The sequence below is a fragment of the Catharus ustulatus genome, chromosome 3 (genome assembly GCF_009819885.2).
Source record: "Catharus ustulatus isolate bCatUst1 chromosome 3, bCatUst1.pri.v2, whole genome shotgun sequence".
Taxonomy (NCBI): Eukaryota; Metazoa; Chordata; class Aves; order Passeriformes; family Turdidae; genus Catharus; species Catharus ustulatus.
The window spans coordinates 33,479,016-33,500,391 of NC_046223.1; the positions used below are offsets into that span (position 1 = coordinate 33,479,016).

At 42.4% G+C, this 21,376-nt stretch overlaps 1 protein-coding gene across 10 annotated transcripts in view; it reads right to left on the reverse strand.

Moving 5' to 3' along the window:
* The window catches only part of PLD5 (phospholipase D family member 5), a 179,879-nt gene that overhangs the window by 25,775 nt on the left and 132,728 nt on the right, over positions 1–21,376 (reverse strand). For all 10 annotated transcript variants that reach the window (XM_033054527.2, XM_033054522.1, XM_033054521.2 and 7 more), the window contains one exon: positions 16,829–16,956. In XM_033054527.2, coding sequence (XP_032910418.1) covers positions 16,829–16,956 — 128 coding nt within the window. The remainder of the gene's footprint in view (positions 1–16,828; positions 16,957–21,376) is intronic.

Consider the following 21,376-nt stretch of genomic DNA (forward strand, 5'->3'; position numbering starts at 1 on the left):
CAAATATTTTTAACTATACATTATCACTGTTTTCACTGTGTGCTGCCAATACAGCTCTCTTAATTGCCAGGCATGCCATCGCAGAGGACTTGCTAATAGTACTCTGTTACATGTATCTGCATAATGTGCTTTAATCGGCTTTTCATGGCTGTTAGTTGATTCTGACATAATTACGTGGTTACAGTTTTCCTTTCATTTATCAGTCCCATTATTACTATTCCACTTTATCCCTTCCATTAAAAGTAAAGATGAAAGGGTCCTCACTGCACACCAGAAGCTGCCAGGGTTGCATCCGCACGAGCAACAGGAGTGCCTGCAGCGTGTCCCCTCCCTGTGGATTGAGATTGCCCTCCTGCCTAAGTGGCTCCTCATGTAGAGATGGGGAGGAAGCCAGGGCACTAATGCGCTTTGTTAAATGCCACTTTCCCAGATGACGGCGTAGCCGGAGTGCCGAAGGCAGCGCTAGGCGCGGCTGAGCGCCAGCCTCTCCCGGCGCACGGGAGCCGCGGAGCGCAGGGAGCGGACCCGGTCCTGGAGCCGGCTCCAGCGGTGCTGCCCTGCCCGCAGGGAACGCGCTCAAACACGGGCCGCAGCGAAGCCATCCCGACGTGTTTACAGCGCAGTAATGAACGCTGCCTTCCCAAGGTGTTGCGTCTTGCAGCTGGCTTCTCAAAGCACTGATCAAAGCTTTTCCTGCTTCTGAAGCTGCTGTAAGAGCTTTTCCCCATGGGATTCCCTAATACACCAGAGAGGCAGGGCTCCTCCTTTCCCTCGCCGGGAAAACACAGATATCCTCTGCTGCTTGTTTTCATTAAGCTTTTATAAACTTAAGTTCAAATTTGACTCAACCTGAAGAGCAGACTCAAAGCTATAGCAAGAGGGCAGACGGCGACTGATGCTTGTTGAGCAAACCAAATTTTCTTAAGAAACCGGTCTAGATGTCAGCCTGCAATTTTCTGGCCCTCTCATCTTAGGTGTGATACATCCCCTTGAAATGCAAATAATACATGTATGTAATAAACCCCCACTTTTCCCTTTCTTGTATAACAGCCCCACTAAGTTTAGAGACAAAAAAACCTGTTTCAGAAGCACCTTCTGCACCAAGCCTGGTTCTACTCCCATACTCTGAGGTGAGGAGAAACTGCTCTCCTTCCTATTAATCATGAAGCCCATAATCCTGGAGGCATAGGGGGCAGCAAGGATGTGGTAGTGACAGATTTAGTATGAAGTGGTATGACATCTAGATAAGGGAAAAGACACTTCCATTTTAGAGCTGCTGTCATTACAGACTTTCTTTTTAGTAGTCTCAGAGGAGAAGCAGAAAAAAACCCATCTGCATTGTAAGAATCAAAATCTGAGTGCTGCTCCCTGGCTTGTCATCATGGAAACCTTCAGCTAAGCATCATTTGAGGTATCTGTTAAGGTAAAACCCTTCAGGGCAGGAGCTCTTAAGCAAGGGAAGTATTTCTTCATCCTGCATTTTAAGAGCAATTAAAACAGTAATGAAAATGTCACTGAAAAATTAAAGTGAAGAAGATCTCAAAAAATCAAAACCTTAATGAAATTAAGCAAAATAAATGTGAAATGAAAATACAGAGTCACAAATTTGATTACCTCAAAATGAAACAGAAGTTTTTGGATGGTAAAGTTGTACACTTGCTTGTGAGTGACATTTCCAGGGCATGTGCCAGGGCCTGGGGAAAGGAATGGTTATCTGCATAGAGAATTTTGTGTCTTCTCTTGAGCAGGTTTCTTCTCCTCTTTGTTAAGAGCTGCCATGCATGCTCTAGTCAAAGAAGGAAAAATATGGAAACTGGTTTTCTTTGTTTCTCCCCATGCCATCTACATTTGTGTAGAGCAACTGTTCAAGTTTACCAAATTACTGTTTAACTTTCTTGCCAATAAAGGCTTTCTTAAAGCACCAGAAAAGTGAATAATTATACTTGGCTTAAGAAATGTAGTTTCCTCACACTGTACAGTGATACTCTAACTACAGAGTTCACTTAAGCTATGAAAAGTACAGTAATTTCACGACCATAAGGCGCACCGGACTATAAGGCGCACCCGCTGGGAGTTGGCAAAATTTGCAACTTTGTAGATCAGATAAGGCGCACCGGACTATAAGGCGCACTTTTTTTTTGCAGCGAGGCTCCGCCCCCAGCTCCCTCCGCGCGGTTGCTGGCCGAGGCCCCGCCTCAACCCGGCAGTCATTGGTCCCCGGGCCCGCCTGTACCTGGCAGGGGCGGTGCCGCGGGGCCCCAGGCCCGGCTGCATCCGGCGGGGCCGGGGCATGGCCACCACCCCTCCGTGCTGCCTCTCCGGGGCCGGGCTATGGCCGCCGCCCCTCCGTGCTGCCTCTCCGGGGCCGGGCTATGGCCGCCGCCCCTCCGTGCTGCCTCTCCGGGGCCGGGCTATGGCCGCCGCCCCTCCGTGCTGCCTGCACGGGGCCGGTGGGTGCCTGTGGAGGGGCGGCTCTGCCTCCACGAGGCCCGGGCGTGCCTCTGTAGGGGCTGCGCCGCCTCCACGGGGCCAGGGGGTGCCTGTGGAGGGGCGGCTCCGCCTGCATGGGGCCGGGGCGTGCCTCTGGAGGGACGGCTCCGCCTGCACGGGGCCGGGGCGTGCCTGTGTAGGGGCGGCTCTGCCTGCACAGGGCCGGGGGGTGCCTCTGGACGGGCCGTCCCGCTTGCACGGGGCCGGGGGGTGCCTCTGGAGGGGCGGCTCCGCCTCCACGGGGCTGGTGGGTGCCTGTGGAGGGGCGGCTCCGCCTCCACGGGGCCAGGGGGTGCCTGTGGAGGGACGGCTCCGCCTGCACGGGGCCCGGGCGTGCCTCTGGAGGGACGGCTCCGCCTGCACGGGGCCGGGGCGTGCCTCTGGAGGGACGGCTCCGCCTCCACGGGGCCGGGGGGTGCCTCTGGACGGGCCGTCCCGCTTGCACGGGGCCGGGGGGTGCCTCTAGAGGGGCCGTCCCGCTTGCACGGGGCTGGGGTGTGCCTCTGGAGGGACGGCTCCGCCTGCATGGGGCCGGGGCGTGCCTGTGTAGGGGCGGCTCCGCCTGCACGGGGCCGGGGCGTGCCTGTGGAGGGGCGGCTCCGCCTCCACGGCGCTGGAGGGTGCCTGTGGAGGGGCGGCTCCGCCTCCACGGGGCTGGTGGGTGCCTGTGGAGGGGCGGCTCCGCCTCCACAAGGCCCGGGCGTGCCTCTGTAGGGGCCGTGCCGCCTCCACGGGGCCAGGGGGTGCCTGTGGAGGGGCGGCTCCGCCTCCATGGGGCCGGGGGGTGCCTCTGGACGGGCGGCTTTGCCTGCACGGGGCCAGGGGGTGCTTCTAGAGGGGCCGTCCTGCCTGCACGGGGCTGGGGGGTGCCTCTGGAGGGACGGCTCCGCCTGCATGGGGCCGGGGCGTGCCTGTGTAGGGGCGGCTCCGCCTGCACGGGGCCCGGGCGTGCCTCTGGAGGGGCGGCTCAGCCTCCACAGGGCCGGGGCGTGCCTGCCCCTGCTCCGCCCCACCTCCACCTGGCAGCCATGGCCCTGCCGGCTCCCCCCGTGGCTCGCAGCTCGCACTTCCGGGTAGGCAATTTTTTTGAACTTTGTCCATCAGATAAGGCGCACCGGACTCTAAGGCGCACTTCCGGGTTCCAGGGAAAATTTTAGTCAAAAGGGTGCGCCTTATAGTCGTGAAATTACTGTAATTAATATGGCCTAGATAGAAAAATAGTGATTTTTATGACAAGAGGAGGAATTCCTTGCTAAATTGGACAAAAAGCAGCATTTCACAAAAAGGAATTTTTGCTTATTCTTTTTCCATGCGCATACGTAGGCATACTATGAAAAAAGAAGACAATAACGTGAACAATCCAGGCTGTGGACCCAGAGCACTGTAAGCTTCCTACACTGAGAAACAGTGTTAGCAGGACTTTTCAGGTACGTCTGGGTCACGGCCAGAGAGGGTGCACGATGTGTCCTTACCCTGCACTGTGCAGACGAGACAGCTCATCTTTTATTTACCTTGAGCTACACTCTGAGAGACAACCCCACTGTGTAGGCAAGGTACTATTTGACCTACATAAGAGTGACACAATCTGGTTCACAGCTTGCAATATCTGAGCTGTGGCAAATGTAGCAGGAAGCTTTAGAAAACCCCTTGTTTAAAGAAAAAGATTTTAGTAGTTGCTCACACCTGAACCTGATCCTGTAAACAGCAGGCAGCTCTCCTAAGGCACAAACTACCACTTGCCCAAAAGGTCTGGCCACTGGCAGGTGCCAGGAATCCACTGCCTGTGCTACAGAAACTCTGGATTAACTAGAGGTAGACTATGACACACAAAATTTACTAAAGTAGACTTTTGGTATACAGGATAGTGTATGCATCTGTCTCTTACCTTGAAAATGTATTTAATTCTGCATTTGAGCACTTGATTTTTTTAATGATGAGTTTCCAAATGAATGACTGAGCATAGCCAGAATCCCAGCAGGGTAAACTAATGGGGTAACAAAAAGCACTCCATATTGATAAATCAGTTACTAAAGCCTAAGATTTCAATAGCTTCAAAAGAAAAGTAATAGACAATGTATCCATTATCAGCTTAAGATAAATCACAGATATTTACAGTGGTACACTAACCTTTTCATAAAATATGCTCTAATTATCCAGTTACCTGGAACTCCAAACATACTTTGTTTTTCATTATCAGGTTTACCTGATCCCTACTGCAGACCCCCCCTTATGTTTTCATGCAGTATCCTTTAATACTGAGTGTTTCCCAATCATACACAGCCCCACTGAAGGCTGCCTGTGTGCAGCTGTTCTTTACCTCTCTTTGCCAAAACCTGCTGAGCAGATATACCATATATCCCATGCCAGGCACAGGTGACAGCCAAGGGGTGGCCTGTGGCTGCAGTGCAGAAGAAGGGCATTCTGATGGGAGTGACCATCAACAGAGAGAGTCAGAGGTTTGAGAAAGGTAAAAGTGTTTTTTTGTGCAGAGCTGTGACTGTTGTAGCATACTTTGCTGGAAGAGGCTGACAGGAGTAGTGCTAATCACAAATGCACTCGGTGTAATGACCCCATTCAGGCTGCCCTCGTTTTGATGTAAACCAAACCTGCAACCTGATGTAAACCAAACCAAACCTTGAACAGGCTGAGAAAGCTGTAGCACTGCCTGGCCCCTCTCTCACAAAACCTCTGCAGGTATTACAGTCCACCACAACAGCAAAGGGATGTGCCTCAGCTAACACTTCACCAGAAACTGCAACCTACCCTTACATTCCTGAGACAAAAATCCTCCTTCTATGCTTGGCTAGTAGTGCAGTATAGAAACTTCACACTTTGTTATGTTAAAATCAAAATTAATTCAGTGAAATCCAAATCCAGCACAGTCCTGCTTCTGCTCCAAGTTCTACTTTTTCTTCTCCTGTTGCTAAGAAAGTGGGAGCTACACTGATACTGGGAAATATTAAGCAGAAAACATTAGTTCAAATGGGAAAGCACTGTTTTCTCAGGAAGTTAATAAAACTCTATCTAGCTTAAACTATTGGAAAGTGAATAAATCTAAATTAACGGCATCTTTGGATGTCAGAAATCACCTAGGGCACAATAAATGTTCTTACTTGAATTCCCTGTTATTTTGACAAATACAAATTGCTTTTGAGTATTACTTCTAGAATTAAAACAGATTAAACTTTAAGATTAACTGTTTCATTGTTTAATTGTGCAACTTCCCTGTTTTCTATAGACACTTTTATCGAATCAATGGTATTTTTAAAATCCTACGTTCAGCTCTCAACCATTCTCAAATTAATCACTTTGTGAGTCTTGCACTTGGATTGCTCTTATGCCTGGCCAATGTACTACAGTTTTGTAGTTTTACATTTCTGTCATCTAAGGCTAAAGGTTAATTTTCTATCTTTTTTTTGAGTAATTTGAAAATAATTGTCAGGCAAAATTTCTAATGAACTAGAGAAAAAAAAGCCCTTCCACTTGACAAAAGAATGAAATTTCAACCTGAGCCAAGAACTCAATCTCATCACTGGAAATGGAAAACTGTCACTTCAGCCACTGTGCTGGAAATAAATCTTAGCATGTGACCAAGAAAAGGTGATGCAATTGATAGGGAGTGCACCCAGCATTGGCACTAAATGCCACTATAAAACCATGGCACATTTTTACCAAAGGAAAGGAAGTGGTGTAAGTGGACTGACTGCACCACTGAAGCTGATAAATTTGAATTGTCAGCCACCAGAAGTCCACTGGTCTTTAATTCTCACTTTTAGAAAGTACATTTGATATATTTGGAGCTGTAGTTCATGCAGAATAAAAGTCCCAAGAAGTTACAACTTCTTTTTACTAATATTACCTAATGACAAAAATCTGCCATGACAAGGCAGGGAAGGTCTTTGAGGAGCTGCTAATTTTTGTACTCCCTTTTTTCAGTAGTCCATAGACAAAGAAAACAAAACTGCTCTATTAATTTCCACTTCACTTTAGCCATACCATTATTTTTCATAGCACCCTGATCTTAAGAAAATCATACTGGGAAAAAAAGACAGGCTTAGCATTTCATTTCTGCTGAAAAGTACTGCTGCTGAGATGCAAAGTTAGGCACCCAGGCAGGAGGGGGCTTTGTTTTAAAATGGTGAGGTTTAAAAAAACTTGTGATGAAGAGGTAGCAATGCATCTTCAAAGCAGAAAAAAAAGAAATCCCCTGTGTCCTCACCACATTAGAAAGAAGCCTCATCATGATTTTTCTTTTTCAGCCATCTGTTCTATTGATAAGAAAAACTCAGCAAAAATAAATTTGTTCATAGAAAAAATTCAAATATAGTTTGTTTAAACCCTGGACCACTCTATGATGATGTTTACATAGACTCTACCACAGAATTGTGAGTGCAAGTTTGGGGCTTTTTACTGCTGTTCTTTAAGCTCAGTAACAAACCAAGCCTGACACACGGTTGTCACACCAAGCCAGAAGGCAAAACTGAATCAGTTAAAAATTCATTGCCATATAATCTATCAGCATAATTTATATCACTTGGCATAATCACAGCCTAATTTATAATTTTTGAATGAATTTTCAGTTTATAGTTTCATTACCCCCTAAAGCAAGCACAAGTGTCTTCCTTAGGGGAAATGGAAGCTTGCAACTTCAAGAAAACATTTTACCAGAATCATGCTTTATTTATTTCGCGTTTTACTGCAGGAAATCTAATTAATGTGAATTCTAATTTGATTCTGTTTCTCTTTTGCAACAGTTTTGTTCCTTTTACCAAAGAAAAGAGCAAGCTGGAAAGAAAAGGATCACGTTGTGTTTAGTCTCCCATCTCACTGCTGGCAAGCTGCATCACATTTCAGTCTTCGTGTCATTGACATGGCATAAAAAAATTCACTTCTCCAGTGGAACCATAAGAAAACTAACAGGTGAAGTGAAAGACCCTGCTAGCTTCTGAAAAGGGCTGGACTCTCCTTCACCACATACATGTGTGCATCTCACTGAATCCCTCTTTCCATCTTCCCTGGTCCAGAGCCTGTCCTGTCAGCCCTTATCTCACATTCTCTTCACACAGCTGGAAATCACAGCACAAGCCCTTAGCATTTGTTCTCTTCCTATGCAGTGCTGCAAAGGGCAGCCTTCATTCGTCTTCTGCTGTGCAACAGAGAGAGAAGAGTGCAAAGGGCTGATCTCGGAGTAAGGGCAATATTTATGTCTAAACATTTCTCTCAAAGCAGTTTCTTTGGGGCTTTCAGATCCATGGCCTTCAGGGAAATGCAACAGCATGTAGCTGACTAATTGGATGCATTATTTATAACATTACTGACACACACAGTGGGCTTTCCTTCTGCAAACTGAATAGAGATTGGTAGCAGCATGCTGGGGACACAAACAGGGACAATGACATTGCATATGAATTATTGCTGTAACTGTTGAGCTTTGCCAGGCACCTGATCAGAATTAGAAACCTGTTTTCTTGGTGTAAGCAGAGGGCCAAAGGTGCTAATTAATTTTTGACTTGATTAAATTCAGTGTATAGGACCTTCAGGTAAACTAGAAATCCAAGCAGTTTAGATATGTAAGGCAATTTAGCCAAACGGTACACAGGCAGCCCCAGAACAAGGGCTAGTCAATATGAAAATCTATTTTAGAAATCCACTGTGCTCTCTGTCCTTTTCACCTGAGTAACCACCTCAGATATTTGTGAGGTTTCTGGCTGCTTCAACATGGAAGCAATGTCTCTTGTAAAGATATGATCCTGGTATAGGCCCCTAGGAAGAAAACTTGTAATTAAATTACAGTAAATTCACGAATACAAGCCGCACTGAATATAAGCCGCATCTCTGGGTGTTGGCAAACATTTCGGTTTTTGTCCATAGATAAGCCGCACCCAAATATAAGCCGCTTTGTCGTTCGCAGCGAGGACCTGCGTGCAATTATTAACAGAACCGCGGGAGGGCGGGGTTTACTGGCTGAGCTAAGGCTGTGCAGGCTCGGCCCGCTAGGGGCCGCTGACAGGGCCAGATGGCCCAGCCCGGTGCTGCCGCTCGGGGCCGGCCGCCGCTGCCACTGGGCTCAGTCACCCCGGGTCGGCGCTGCCCTGCGGTGGCAGGCAGGGACGGAGCTTCCCCTGCTCCTACGGCAGCGGCGGCGGACGGGGACGGAGCTTTCCCGCGCCCGTGGCGCCGGTGGCGGGCAGGGACGGAGTTTCCCCGCTCCTGCCGCGGCGGCGGTGGGTGGGGACAAAGCACCCCGTCGGCTCCCCGAGCCGCGGCAATGGTGGCCCGGGTCTCCCCCCTCCTCCCCGGGCCGCAGCAATGGCAGCGCGGGCTTCCCCCCCCCTCCCCGGGCCGCGGTAGGGGCGGCCCGGGTCCCCCCTCTCCTCCCCGGGCCGCGGCAATGGCGGCGCCGGGCTCCCCCCCCCGTCTCTCCCCTGGGCTGTGGCAGAGGAGGAAAGAGAGCTCTCCCGCCTCTCTCCCTGCCCCCTGTGCTGCCTACAGGGAGCCAGGCTCCACCCGCGGTGCAACAGAGTAGCGATTTGTAACAATCGCAAAATGCCGACTTTGCAGCTGCTCGGCTCAGCACTCTGGCAGGCACTTCTGAGGTTGTATTAGCCGCTCCTGATTATTAGCCGCATTTCCGGTTTAGGAGCAAAATCTTAGTCAAATTGGTGCGGCTTGTATTCGCGAAATTACTGTAATACATCATGTTTCAGCCTCCTGACTCTACCAGTAAAATTGGGAACACAGAGACACAGACTGTGTAAGACTGGAAGGATCCACTGGAGGTCATCTAGTCTAGCCTCCCTCCTGCCAGGGTCATCCTAGAGCACACTGCACAGGATGGCACCTGAACAGCTCTTGAATATCTCCAGTGATGGAGACTCCACAACCTCTGTGGGCAATCTGTTCCACTACACAGACATCCACACAGTAAAGTTCTTCCTCATATTCAGGTGGAATCTCCTGTGCATCAGTTTCTGGCCACTGCCTCTTGTCCTACTGCTTGGTACCACTCCACAGAATCTGGCTCCATTTTCAACATCCTCCCTTGAGATACTTACAGACATTGATGAAATCCCCTCTCAGCCATCTCTTCTCCAGGCTAAACAGGGTGAGTTTCCTCAGCTATCTCTTGTGAGGTGCTCTAGCACTATATTTGAAAGAAATGCCTAGTAAGTCACCATACTGATTTGAAAATGTTGCCTGTTCAGTATCATGATTCCTACGACTTCTACAGTTCTCTGAAGACACACAACAATTCTGCTGGCAGGCACTGCCTGCACAATACATCTCCCTCATGCAGGGATTAATAGTTTTCCACTGAACAGTTCCAGGGAAACGTCAATGACTTCACTGTTTTGATGACTGCTGTTTACTTAGAAAAGTTAAGAAAGGTGACTGCATGATGACTTCTAAACCAGGCCTTGATGCTTATGACGACAGTATGAAAATCTGAAAAAGTTAGTGATGACATTAATGCTGCACATTCATATGGAAGGAATGCTTTGTCAGAATTTATTTTGTTCTGCTTGATGACTTATGGGTATAGAAAGATGAGATTTTATTCTGAACTGCAGAATCATTTGTCTTTTATAAAATGACTGAAATGATTGTCCTTCCTTACCCCCACTCATGGAGATTTATGCCATGGTATTTCAGCCTGATTTACTGTGTGTCTTTTTCACAGGACAATAGCAAATCCAGTTTTCCATGAAAGGATTCAAACTTTCAAGCAGGAGGTGACTGGGCTCCATCTGGGAACCTTTTGGAGTTCAGGCAGTTCTGAATGAAGACATTTTTCTAGGGGGGAACTGTCATCTGTGCAATATCAAAGTGTGCGTGCGTGGGTGGAATCACATATTGGGAATACACTTTCATGATTATTTTAATTTTGTTATTTTAATTGTTTAGTTGAACAAGATTGATCTGATGGGGTATGCTAATAACTAAATCCCTCTGAGAGGAATCTGCCTCCATTTGTTAACATTGCTGACCAAGATTAGTTGCCAGCAAATTCTTGTGGAAGATGAAAGAATAGATTGTGATACATTAGCTCCCCCATAAGAGATTCAGCTGGGGTTTAATGAACAAGTTTTCTTTCAGCATAATATAAATCAAAATTTTGGGAAAGTGGTGGATTTACTACCTTTTTTATATTCATGTAAGTTTACTGGTTATTTCTGACTACCCCTGTGTAGATCGCTGCAAACAGACTTTATAGAGATGTGCCTAAAAACATTTTTCATCTGTGACTGATGTCTTTTTTTATTATTTTTTTAAAGGCAACACAACTGACAGGTGAGCTATTTGTGATGCAGTTTCTGGGAGATCCTCCCAAACAGCTTTTATAAATTTCAACAGCTGAACTTTTAGGCTACTGAGTCTTACCCCGAGGTCATGGACTTGTGCAAGCACACCTCACCAGAGCTGTCTGTTCACCACAGTATGCTTCAAGAAAGCAGAAGAGGTCTTAAAAGCTGTCGCCTCATTTGCACACACTTTCATGGATGATTTTCTATCCTGTCTGTAGTGGTGTACAATTTGTGTTCTGGCAGCAAATTCCTGCATGCCTCCAGTTCCCTAAACACTTTTAGAACCTATCCAAAATTCTCAAGTCTGACAATGCTAGTAAACTGGTATTTGTCAAGTGTCTGAGGAAGCAGTAATAAACCAGAACCAATCACATTCTCTTCACAACATCTATGACTCTTAATTAAGACATGGTGATGGTATGGCAAGTATTAAAAAAGCAAGCAAATGATTATGAAGTTAGTTTTACTGGAGAAAGAGCCTTCCATTTTCCTTTGGGTTATGGAGATCCAACTACCTGAATATGCCATGCTGCTGTGGAAAGAAAGTCAGTTTATCAATTCAAAATGGCTATTCCATAACTTTGCTCTGCAGGCTTATTATTTATTGATTTACAATCTATTCTTGATTACTCCAACAGCAGGTAAACCTGTTCACAGGCTCAGGGCCCCATCCAACCTGTCCTTAAATATTTCCAGGGATGGAGCATCCACAATTTCTCTGGGGCCAACCTGTTCCAGTGCCTCACTACCCTTGCAGTACAGAATTTCTTCCTAAGAGCCAATCTAAATCTACTTACATTAAGCCTGTCATTCAGCAATATTCAAGTACCCAGCTACCTGAATATGCCATGCTGCTTTGGAAAGAAATCAGTTTATCTGTTCAAACTGAATATTCCATCATTTTGCTCTGCAGGTTTATTACTTACTGATTTACAATTTATTATTGATTATTTCAACAGTAGATAAACCTGTTTCACTGTTTCAGAGCAACTGAAAAAATCAACAAAAAATCAAAAAGACAAGATCTGTAATTTCAGAGGTCAGAAATGGAGTGATAAGCATACTCTACAGTCAACAGAAATCAAATGAAAATATGCAGTAAGCTGTTGATGTAATTTGCTCTCTCCTTCACTAAATGCAGACACATAATGCAGGAAATGCATTGTTACATGTGAGAATGGAGTACAACAGTGGGAAAAGTATGACAAACAGGAAAAACTTCTGAGTTCCTCGGAGCTGGGAATCAGCACTGCACCTAGAGAAACTTGCCAAGCTGAGAGGACTTTCTAGCTCCAACTGCAAGGTGAATATATAGATCCCATGCTGTTTTCAGTCACTAAATCACAAAACCAGAAGCCCACACGAGTAAGGAGGAACCAAGGGCACTACCAGGGAGCAGTGAAGCATGCACAAGACAAGTGGAGCAGCCACATTACCACGTTCCTGTCCAGCTTTAACCAGCCCTCTGTGAGCAGTGCACAGCAATGGTAAGCAAGAGACAAACAATCCTTTTGCTTCCTTTTGGAAGATAAAAACCCCAGCCAAAAGCTCTTAGTGAAAATAATAAAAGTATTTTCAACTTGTCCTTTGAAGGACAATCTGTCATAGCACATGACAAAGTTCTGACAATACACCTAGATTTCTATGAAGCAGGAAATAGAAAAAAGTAATAAATAGTCTAAAAAGAATTGTCAATACAGCTCTGTAATATCTCCTTATACCTGCTTTCTTCACATATTGCCTCATTTACTTATGCTTGAAGATCTGGGCTGCAATTTTCTGTTCTTCAAAATATTAGCTATCTTGGGAAATGATCCCATTGACAGCAAACCCATGAAGATTTTTTTTAAGGACCAGATCACATGGATAACAGTATATCAAAACTTTTTAGAAGGAGATACTCTCTGTCCTATATAAGAGAGATTTATTAACACAGAAATACGAACTTAGATAGAATATACCAGTACTAGGTTGCCTGTACTTTCAGTCTAGTATTTACTCATCTGAACTTGATTGAACCTCAGTGGACAACAAAGTTGAAAGAGCCTTGTTTCATGTTATAGGACACTTGAGATGGTGTTTGGTTTACTAATAGCAATATGATACTGAACACCACTGGGATAGTAAGAAAATTAAGCTAATTATTAGAAGAAGATGGGAAAAACTGACAAAGTGCACATTAGGGACAAATCTGTAATTCATACTAGCACAACATGGTATCAAATGGAAACTCTCAATATAAATTTTGCTTGACTGAAAAGATGGAATTCTACTGTCAGACAAAATATGTTATCTCAAAAGGACCAGATGCACTATTACATAACTTCAAGAGACTTAGATAAAAGTTCAGAGAAACGACTGACTGATTATAGCCTGCTTTTGCTCTATGAATTCTGTAAAGATCATCAACAGAAATTGCAAATGTGCAGATCTTGTCTCAGTGATCAGTTTTGAGAGGTGGCTCTGCTATAGCAAGATTTTGGGGAAGCTGGAAACAAATAAGAATATCATTATGTATTTTGAGATATATAGAAATCTAGTATTTATTAGATATTGGTTTTATTGAAGGACAATTTTTTCCCCACAAATAAATAGACAATTAGATTAATTTTCCTTATTTCAGGAATTTTCAGTAATAGTATTTTCCAAGAGCTGATTATTTGTGGCACATAAATGCATTTTTCTGAAGTGGTTCAACTAATCCATTACAATTGTTTGCCCACTGGATTCAATTATTAATGTGTGAACAAAACCTTTCCAAAAATTTTGCTAATATGAAAAATTCCAGAAATGTTCGTATGTATTACAAACCTCATGCTGCTTAACAGAATTAAGGAGATAAATGCATTTTCAAGCTTTGCTGGAACTATTGGAGGGAGTAATGGAACAAAAGAAATATACATTTTGTTCGCTTATGGATTATAACAATTGTTATTTAACCAATTTCTTTTATTAAGTAATAATAAGCTACTGGGTCAAGAAACTAGAAACTAGAATACAGTACCATGGCCATCTTGATTGGTATTAGTTCAAGCCACAGGAAAAAATTAATCACTATAGGTACACAATTTTAGGCATGTTTGAGTGACTCATTTTTTGTTTATCAGTATATATAAATTTACCAGCAAGAAACTAGATTATTTCACCAGTAAAATCTTACAGATCTTACTATATTTAAGAAAGTGGCAAAACTCTGCTTGTCCATAATCCTCATTTTTCAGTGGGTTATGTAATTGGGTAATATTTGGATACATTGATAACAATAGAAAAATATGCACAAAATCTAGACCTGTACAAAGAAAAATTTGAAATATTCCAATATGAACAAAAAACATCCAGTTTTTGTAAAATCCTGTTTTTAGGAACTCTAAGCAGTACTTAACATTTCCCTGTGGGGTTTGATTTCAGGCTGAAGCACATAGCTGGCATAGATGATTTCAGCCAAAATTACTACAGTTTTGACAAACTTTCAATTTATCTGTAACAGTTTTACTTGAAAAGTAATAATGTACTCTTAGACTTGCTAATAATTTCAAAGCTAAAATTCTGGCAAGTATTAAAACTTAGCCATCAGAGGCACAGGATATGCACAAGTTTAAAGGCTATTCTTAAGTAATATCTGCAGCATATGAAAATCTCTCCTTGATAAAGAAATTTTAGGTCTAAGAAAATACTCATATTGCTTCTTGTCAGTGCAGGCAAATCAAGAAAATGGCAATAAAACTAAGTAAGCTTCATATGTGATTGATTTCTAGTATCCAGCTTATAAACACAAAAGACTCTCTACAAATATTGCAAACCCAAAGCACTTAAGTCCTGATGATGTTTTCCAAGGAACTGTTAAAAGTTAAATTATTGTTTCAGCTTTAGATTTAGCCTCCTAAAAGACAAATGATGCTAGCAGACTTCTTTTTTGTTTTGTTTTTTAGTATCAGGCAAAGGAACAGAGGAGGAGAGGGAAAGAGAGAGGGAGCAGGAGAGGGAGCTCATCCCTGACTTGCAGCTATACTGGGACTCTGGTAATGAGAACCCGTGGGAGACACATTTCCCCAGCGAGGGCTCAGCTCGCCGTGGGTTTTAAGATTAGGTCCCACACACGAACAAAGCGTTTTGCTTGAGGAAAGGACTCAGAACAAAATGACAGAGTTCTCTGCTTATTTTGCTGCATATGTGAAAAGGAAAGTTCAAGGCAGGATTATTATTTTAGGACAGCATATCAGATCTCTTTGACAGTTGCTCTGATTTATTAACCTGCAACTCTGGAGTAAGGAAATTGAATACTCATATCTAACATCAACAGGAGCCAAGCATCTAATTTCCTTTGGCTCTTCTGAAACCCCAGCATGAATTTCTCAACTAACTAAAAGCAGATTCTCTTTCACTGTAATGCAGAGAGGTTTCTTTTTGCATTGTACAAATATTCTTCAGAGCTTCATCTTATAACTACATATAAAATAAACTGTTCCATGAAAATAAGATTAAAACAAGTCCAAAGAAAAAAGTGATAAAATTAACATTGAGAAATCACTTTTGAAACACTGGCCTACAAATAACTCGCATCAAAGTTTAACACAGTATGTTACAGGATTTAAGATTTATTTCAGCATGAGAAGACCAAATCTATATGGAATTGCATCATCTGTGATGAAGGTCATAAATACATAAGCAATATATAAATAATATAACAACCTGTGTGGTAAATGTGCTTCTTTTCCCCACATTTATTATTTTCAAACCCCCAAATAGAAGTGGTTTCAAAGATAAACTATTTATAAGCTAAATAAATCCTATGAAGAGCTATTTTGTTATGACAGAAGAGTTTAGGTCATGAGGCACAGATAACTTAAAAATATTTTCTGAACCGTCCAAAAGCCCAAACTATATTGACTGAAAATACAACATCCTCTTTTCCAAGACTTTATCTAACAACATTGTTTTTTCTACTCCTGTTCCAGATTGCTTTGTAAACATACCTTTAAAGTAAATTAGTATCACAGGAAGAGCAAAAATGTTCACTTTCTTAACTAAATTGGCTAATTTGTTTTTAGTCAGACTTCCAGTCTCTTAACTGAAAACAACTCTTAAAAAGTTCAGCACAACCAAGACACACACCTTCTTTACAAAATCATTAGAACTCATGTTCAAAATTATTCCCATGTTTCTGCTCATATTTAGAAAACAAGCTTATTTAACAGCAACTAATAACTACCTAGGATGGCTGCTTTTCCCTCTTTGTTGAGCATTTCAGTTACTGAGACCTCAAAGTACAGGTTTCACTCTCTAAGTGTGGCTGAGAGCAGTCTCACACAGTCAGTGGTATACAGCAAAAATGAACATAACCACTAGTGATCCCAAGACTGCTGCAGAAATAAAAAAAGGCACAGATACCTACAAAAAGGCAAATAAGCTCTGTGACTGACAAATTCCTCAAAACAGCCACAGACTGTGCAGAATTCTTAGCATCAGTTGTTGCTTCAACTGTCACATTTACGAGGAATTCTCTGTAATACACACAGCCTTCAAAAGCATTATGCTATTTGACATTCTATATCCATTAATCTGACCCTCCCCAAAGGTAGTGGACACTCCAGTATAATACCCACTATCCATTTGCAAGTCTTTCCAAACTTGGGGTTAGCTCTTTTAAATGGCAGAGCAGAGGTTGTGCCCATGATATTACTATAGAGTTTCCATAGTGGTTTGTTAATCAATGGGTTTGCTCACCTTTTTTTAAAAATAAGTACACGGGAACATATAATGACCCTCACAGAAATCAGCAAAAAGAATAAAATATTTAAAATCTAAGCATAATCATGGAAGATACCTATTATAATGAAAAGATGAAAAAATTATAGTAGTACATTCTTGCCAACACAGAAGAGTCATCAAAACTGTGGCAGTGCAGTTTTTGATGCTAGCACTTTTGTCAGTAAATTATCAGAAAATAGAGCTATCCAAGTGTCCTCAAAATGTCACTTTTTTCCCTCATTATGCACTCAAAGGGTATAGGATTAGTTTTTCAATTAAATTACCTGTCCCAGCGATCTCCAGTCTAGGCTGGCACTTCCAATGTACACGTGCTGTTTATCAACAATCCAGAAGGATGACTGAAGCCGACCTTCATTATATGCTGACATGTTCATATACAACACTTCAGCACCTAGAGATTTAAGGATAAAATCATATATGGCATTACTTAATATGACATAATTTACATTATTAAAAGAATAAATGACCTCATATTTCACAGTCTCAGTTTCCAAAATTAGTGAGGGGCATAATGAAACATACCATTAAGGTTTAAGAGCAATGATAAATATTGTTACTTTCCCAATATTTAAGACTTTAATTAACATATATTCCAGTTTTATGAAGAAATATTCACTCAATGCACGTCCCAGGTATAGGGAACATTCCCATGTGTTACAATGCTTACCTAATTTCCTTCCACTTTAGAATCAAATAATCTATTTTTTCCAGCACTACTGTATGTTCCTAAAAATAGTTCATTTCTAAATTTCTATTCTGTAGCACAAATCAGCTACTTATTGCAATAGTGACCTTTAAAATATGAATGCAAGTAAAACCACTGCCTAAAAGCAGAGTATGCTCTGCTCCTCCTGCCCTGTGCAATGGTTTGAGCAGGAAGCTGCAGTGGCTGTGGCACGCAACAGATCCCAACCAGAGAACATGGATGGAGAATCAAGGAAATAAGCAAAAGCCTAAATAAAGTGTGTTGAAACTGCTCTTAATCCTGCTAATCTGTGACATTCAACCTACCACTCTGAATGGTGCAGTTTTATTAATGACTACAGACCACTGAAATCAAAGGAGCTCCTTGTTGTTCCATCGCATCACTAGGAATGTCTGAATTGGCCCCATCTGTATGTTTGCAGAAGTAAATATAGAATATATTTAATATTAAGTAAGTTTAGAGGATTTCTCACTCCATTACTGTTTTTCAGTGCTCCAGTGTTGGTAAAATTAGGTGATTAATCTGAATTAATCAGTGCTAAAGGCCTTTTACAGTAACCCACTCATATTCAGATTTCAGTCATGACTAACCAGGGAAGAGAAGTGACAGTAAACATCCCTGGGGGACAGTGATGGTATCAGCCATCTCCTTTGAAACATTCATGGGGTCTCCAGTACCTGAATTCAAGTAATGGCTGAATATGAGTCACAACTTTAAAAGAATTCCAGAGAACCAATAGAGAACCAATATGTATTTCTTTTATTGAATTTCCTATTTTTGATCTAAGAAAATCTGACTTGTAATTTTAGGCAACAGTTACCAAATTTTCTTTATTATTATGAAAACAGTAACTTTCCTTGAAAAATTTATTCTGAAAATTCAGACATCAAGAAAAGAAGAAAAATCAGGTTAGGTGCCACTTACCATGATGCACCAAACATGCAAAATAACATTTTGAGCACATTACAGAGTTTGGTTCATTGGTCAATTGCATTTGGTGCAATTCATCTACCTTTCCAAATTTTTGTACGTTTCACTCACCCACACTTATCTGTGCTTAGAAACAAAGATTTTTCCCATTTCCTTGGAGTGTATTGCTGCTACTTTCAATTCATGAATTAATGAGCAGAACTGTGCTAATTATTGAGAAAATGAGTGTGAAATGGAAAAGAAATCAGAAAACACTATAGCAGCTGTTAAATGGTTTAAATAGTTTCCTGGTGAATAAACAAAACAAAAGCAATTGCTATTAGCTAAGGATAACCATTCTGTAAGGCACTAAGCTTGTAGCTAGTGATCCAAAAACTGTGTTTAAAATCAGTTTTAACATAGCGGTTTGCCTTGATGATGTTTTCTTTCCACACATCCAATTTTCAGCATTAAATAGCAGTATGAATTTAACACCCACAACACACCTACACCAAACAGGTTATAAATGAAATGTTAGGATTTTTGCATAGTAAAGATAAAACAATAGGAAGCAACAATGACCTTCCTTCTCATAACTGAGAGCCTAAAATAAACACAATTTAAAAACATTTTTAAATATCCAATGATGAAAAAAATGCTGTCTGCCAAAGTTATAACAGGAGATTCTTTAACCAGTAATACTAATGTTAAAAATAGCAGACATCATCAGTAATTTGACACAAAATTCAACAGTTGTCAAACACCAGAATTTGTTGGCGTGGGCTCTTCAGACATGGGCATAAGCAGTGGGATTGGATTATTGTTTTAAAATACAATCTAGGCTTTAATTACCAAAATAGTGAATATAGCAGTGCAGAAGATACTGCTATCACATATACCAGTAAAATCAAAACCTGGAACCCCATTTCTTTTCCTTTTGAAAACAGCCAACTGGTAAGTGAACAGGTAAGGAAGCAGTATCTCCAAGTTAATTTAAAAAAAGTCATTTGTTGCAAACAGCAGCTGTTGTGCAGCCTACTAATGAGCCTTACCTTTTGATGAAAGGAAACATGTATCAGTATTGATAATTGCCTCTGTTCCAGAAGCCCTTGAGATGCTTTGTTAAAATGGCTTATCAAGCCTTCAACACAATCCACCATCCCTAGCGTGGTTCAGGTCCCATGAGGAAATTAAATTGGACTGATCAATATGTGAAGCCCTAACAGAACTCTCTGTCATGCTGTAGTCTCAATTACACGAAGCTGTGAGGCTGCTGAGTTCAACCAGAAAGGCACATTTCTAGGCTTGATTGCTAATAAACATGCCAAATAAATCTAACTACTTTGTTTCACTGGAGATTAAAATTCACAATGAGAACTTAGGCAAAACCAGTGCTGTCTCTTAAAACTCAAGTGGATTTGTCTGTCCCTTAAAACTGTGCACTCTAAGGGCTGGGACATATTACACATTTTCTGCAGGAAGAAACCCACAAAAAAAAAAAAGACTGTAGGGATCAAAGCATGTTGTAAGTAACAGACATTGATCTGGGTACTTTTTCTTCTAGGTGGGGAATTTTTTCACACAGTAAAAGGGACTGATGCAGTCTAGGATGCTTGGAGGGGACCCTGCCCTTGAGAGCCTGGACCTTCTGCATATGATGTGAACACAGCCCTTGGGAAATGCCAGCCTGCTACTCAACCTCTAGTTTTGTCTCATAACAGAGGAAGAAAACAGAAGGTACGAGTAGTGTTGCAAGAAAGACTGACTTTTCATCCATTAAAAAAAAAAACAAAAAAAACGAATTCCCAAAGTAATCCCAAAGAAGAGGGATGGCCCAAACAAATGTCATTTACAATTTCTAGCCTTGCAACATCCTGTTTGGTCCAGTTGCCTGCTCTGAGATACTTCACTAAAGCTACAGGGCAAGCTTGACTTCAAGAATAGGAACTTGAAGAGAATTGGGAATATTCAGCCTAGAGAGAATACTCATGGTGATCCAATTGTGACCTTCCAGAGTCTGAAGGGAACCTACAAGGATAGAGGTAGACTTTTTCCAAGGGCATGCTGCAAAGAGGGAAGGATGAAGGGGAATGAATTCAAACTGAAAGAGAGTAAGTTTAAATTAGATATTAGGAGGAAATTCTTTACTGTGAGGGTGGTGAGGCACTGCCACAGGCTGCCCAGAGAAGTTGTGGATGCCCTGCCCCTGGAAGTGTTCAAGACCAGGTTGGATGGTGCTCCAAGCAATCTGTTCGACTGGAAGCTGTCCCTGCCCATGGCAGGAGGGCTGGAACTGGGTGCTCTTTAAGGTCCCTTCCTATCCAAGACACTTCCTGATTCTATGAACCTAAAGCTAGGACTTTTTTTAGCTATTTGAGGCAAAGCACTAAACTTTAAGCAGGAACCTTTGATCAAGAGCTCATCACACACATGCTGTCATGAAAACCTGTCATGATTTTACTGCTGCTCAAGCAAGGTCTCCAGACAGCTACACAAACAGGGAGATTCTTCTTTGTGGGAGACTGAAGGAGGTCAGAACTCACAGGGCTGCCATTTGGACTCCACATCCAAGTTTATGCAATAGTCTGGAGAAGGTGCACCTTCTGTGGAGGTCTTCACTTTCTCAAGGCTTTGGATCCAACACCTGTGAGCAGCTTAGGATATTGTCCTTGTACTGAGGCAACATCATTATGCCAAATCCCCTCACTGCAGGATGCAGTAGATAATTTTTGCAGGGAAGACCCAAAAAGAGCAACTGTTCAGGCTGCTATTATCACAGCTGCCTTGAAAGCAAACATGCAAATTCGGCTTGCCACAGTTTTCAGCAGTACCAGTTACAGGCTAAACTCACTCTGGAGTTAGCAAACATAACGCCCAAGAAACAGAAGCTGCACTTGCTTGTACTATGCCTAAAATTGGTCTCCTGTCTTCACAACTTTCTTACTTTCACTATAGTGTTTTTTAAACCAGAGAGAAAGAAAAATAACGGGAAGAATTTTAAGAGTAAAAGGAGAGCAGAGTTATCTGGGAAGTCTGTATAGATACAAATGTCTCTTTCTCTACATTTTGCAATATGTGCTTTCATTTCATTTATTTGCTTTTGATTGCAACCTTCAGCCCAAAGTATACCCATGAATAAACATAATTTTTATTCTACTGAGACAAAAATTCAGAGTTTTCAATACAAGTGGTCACA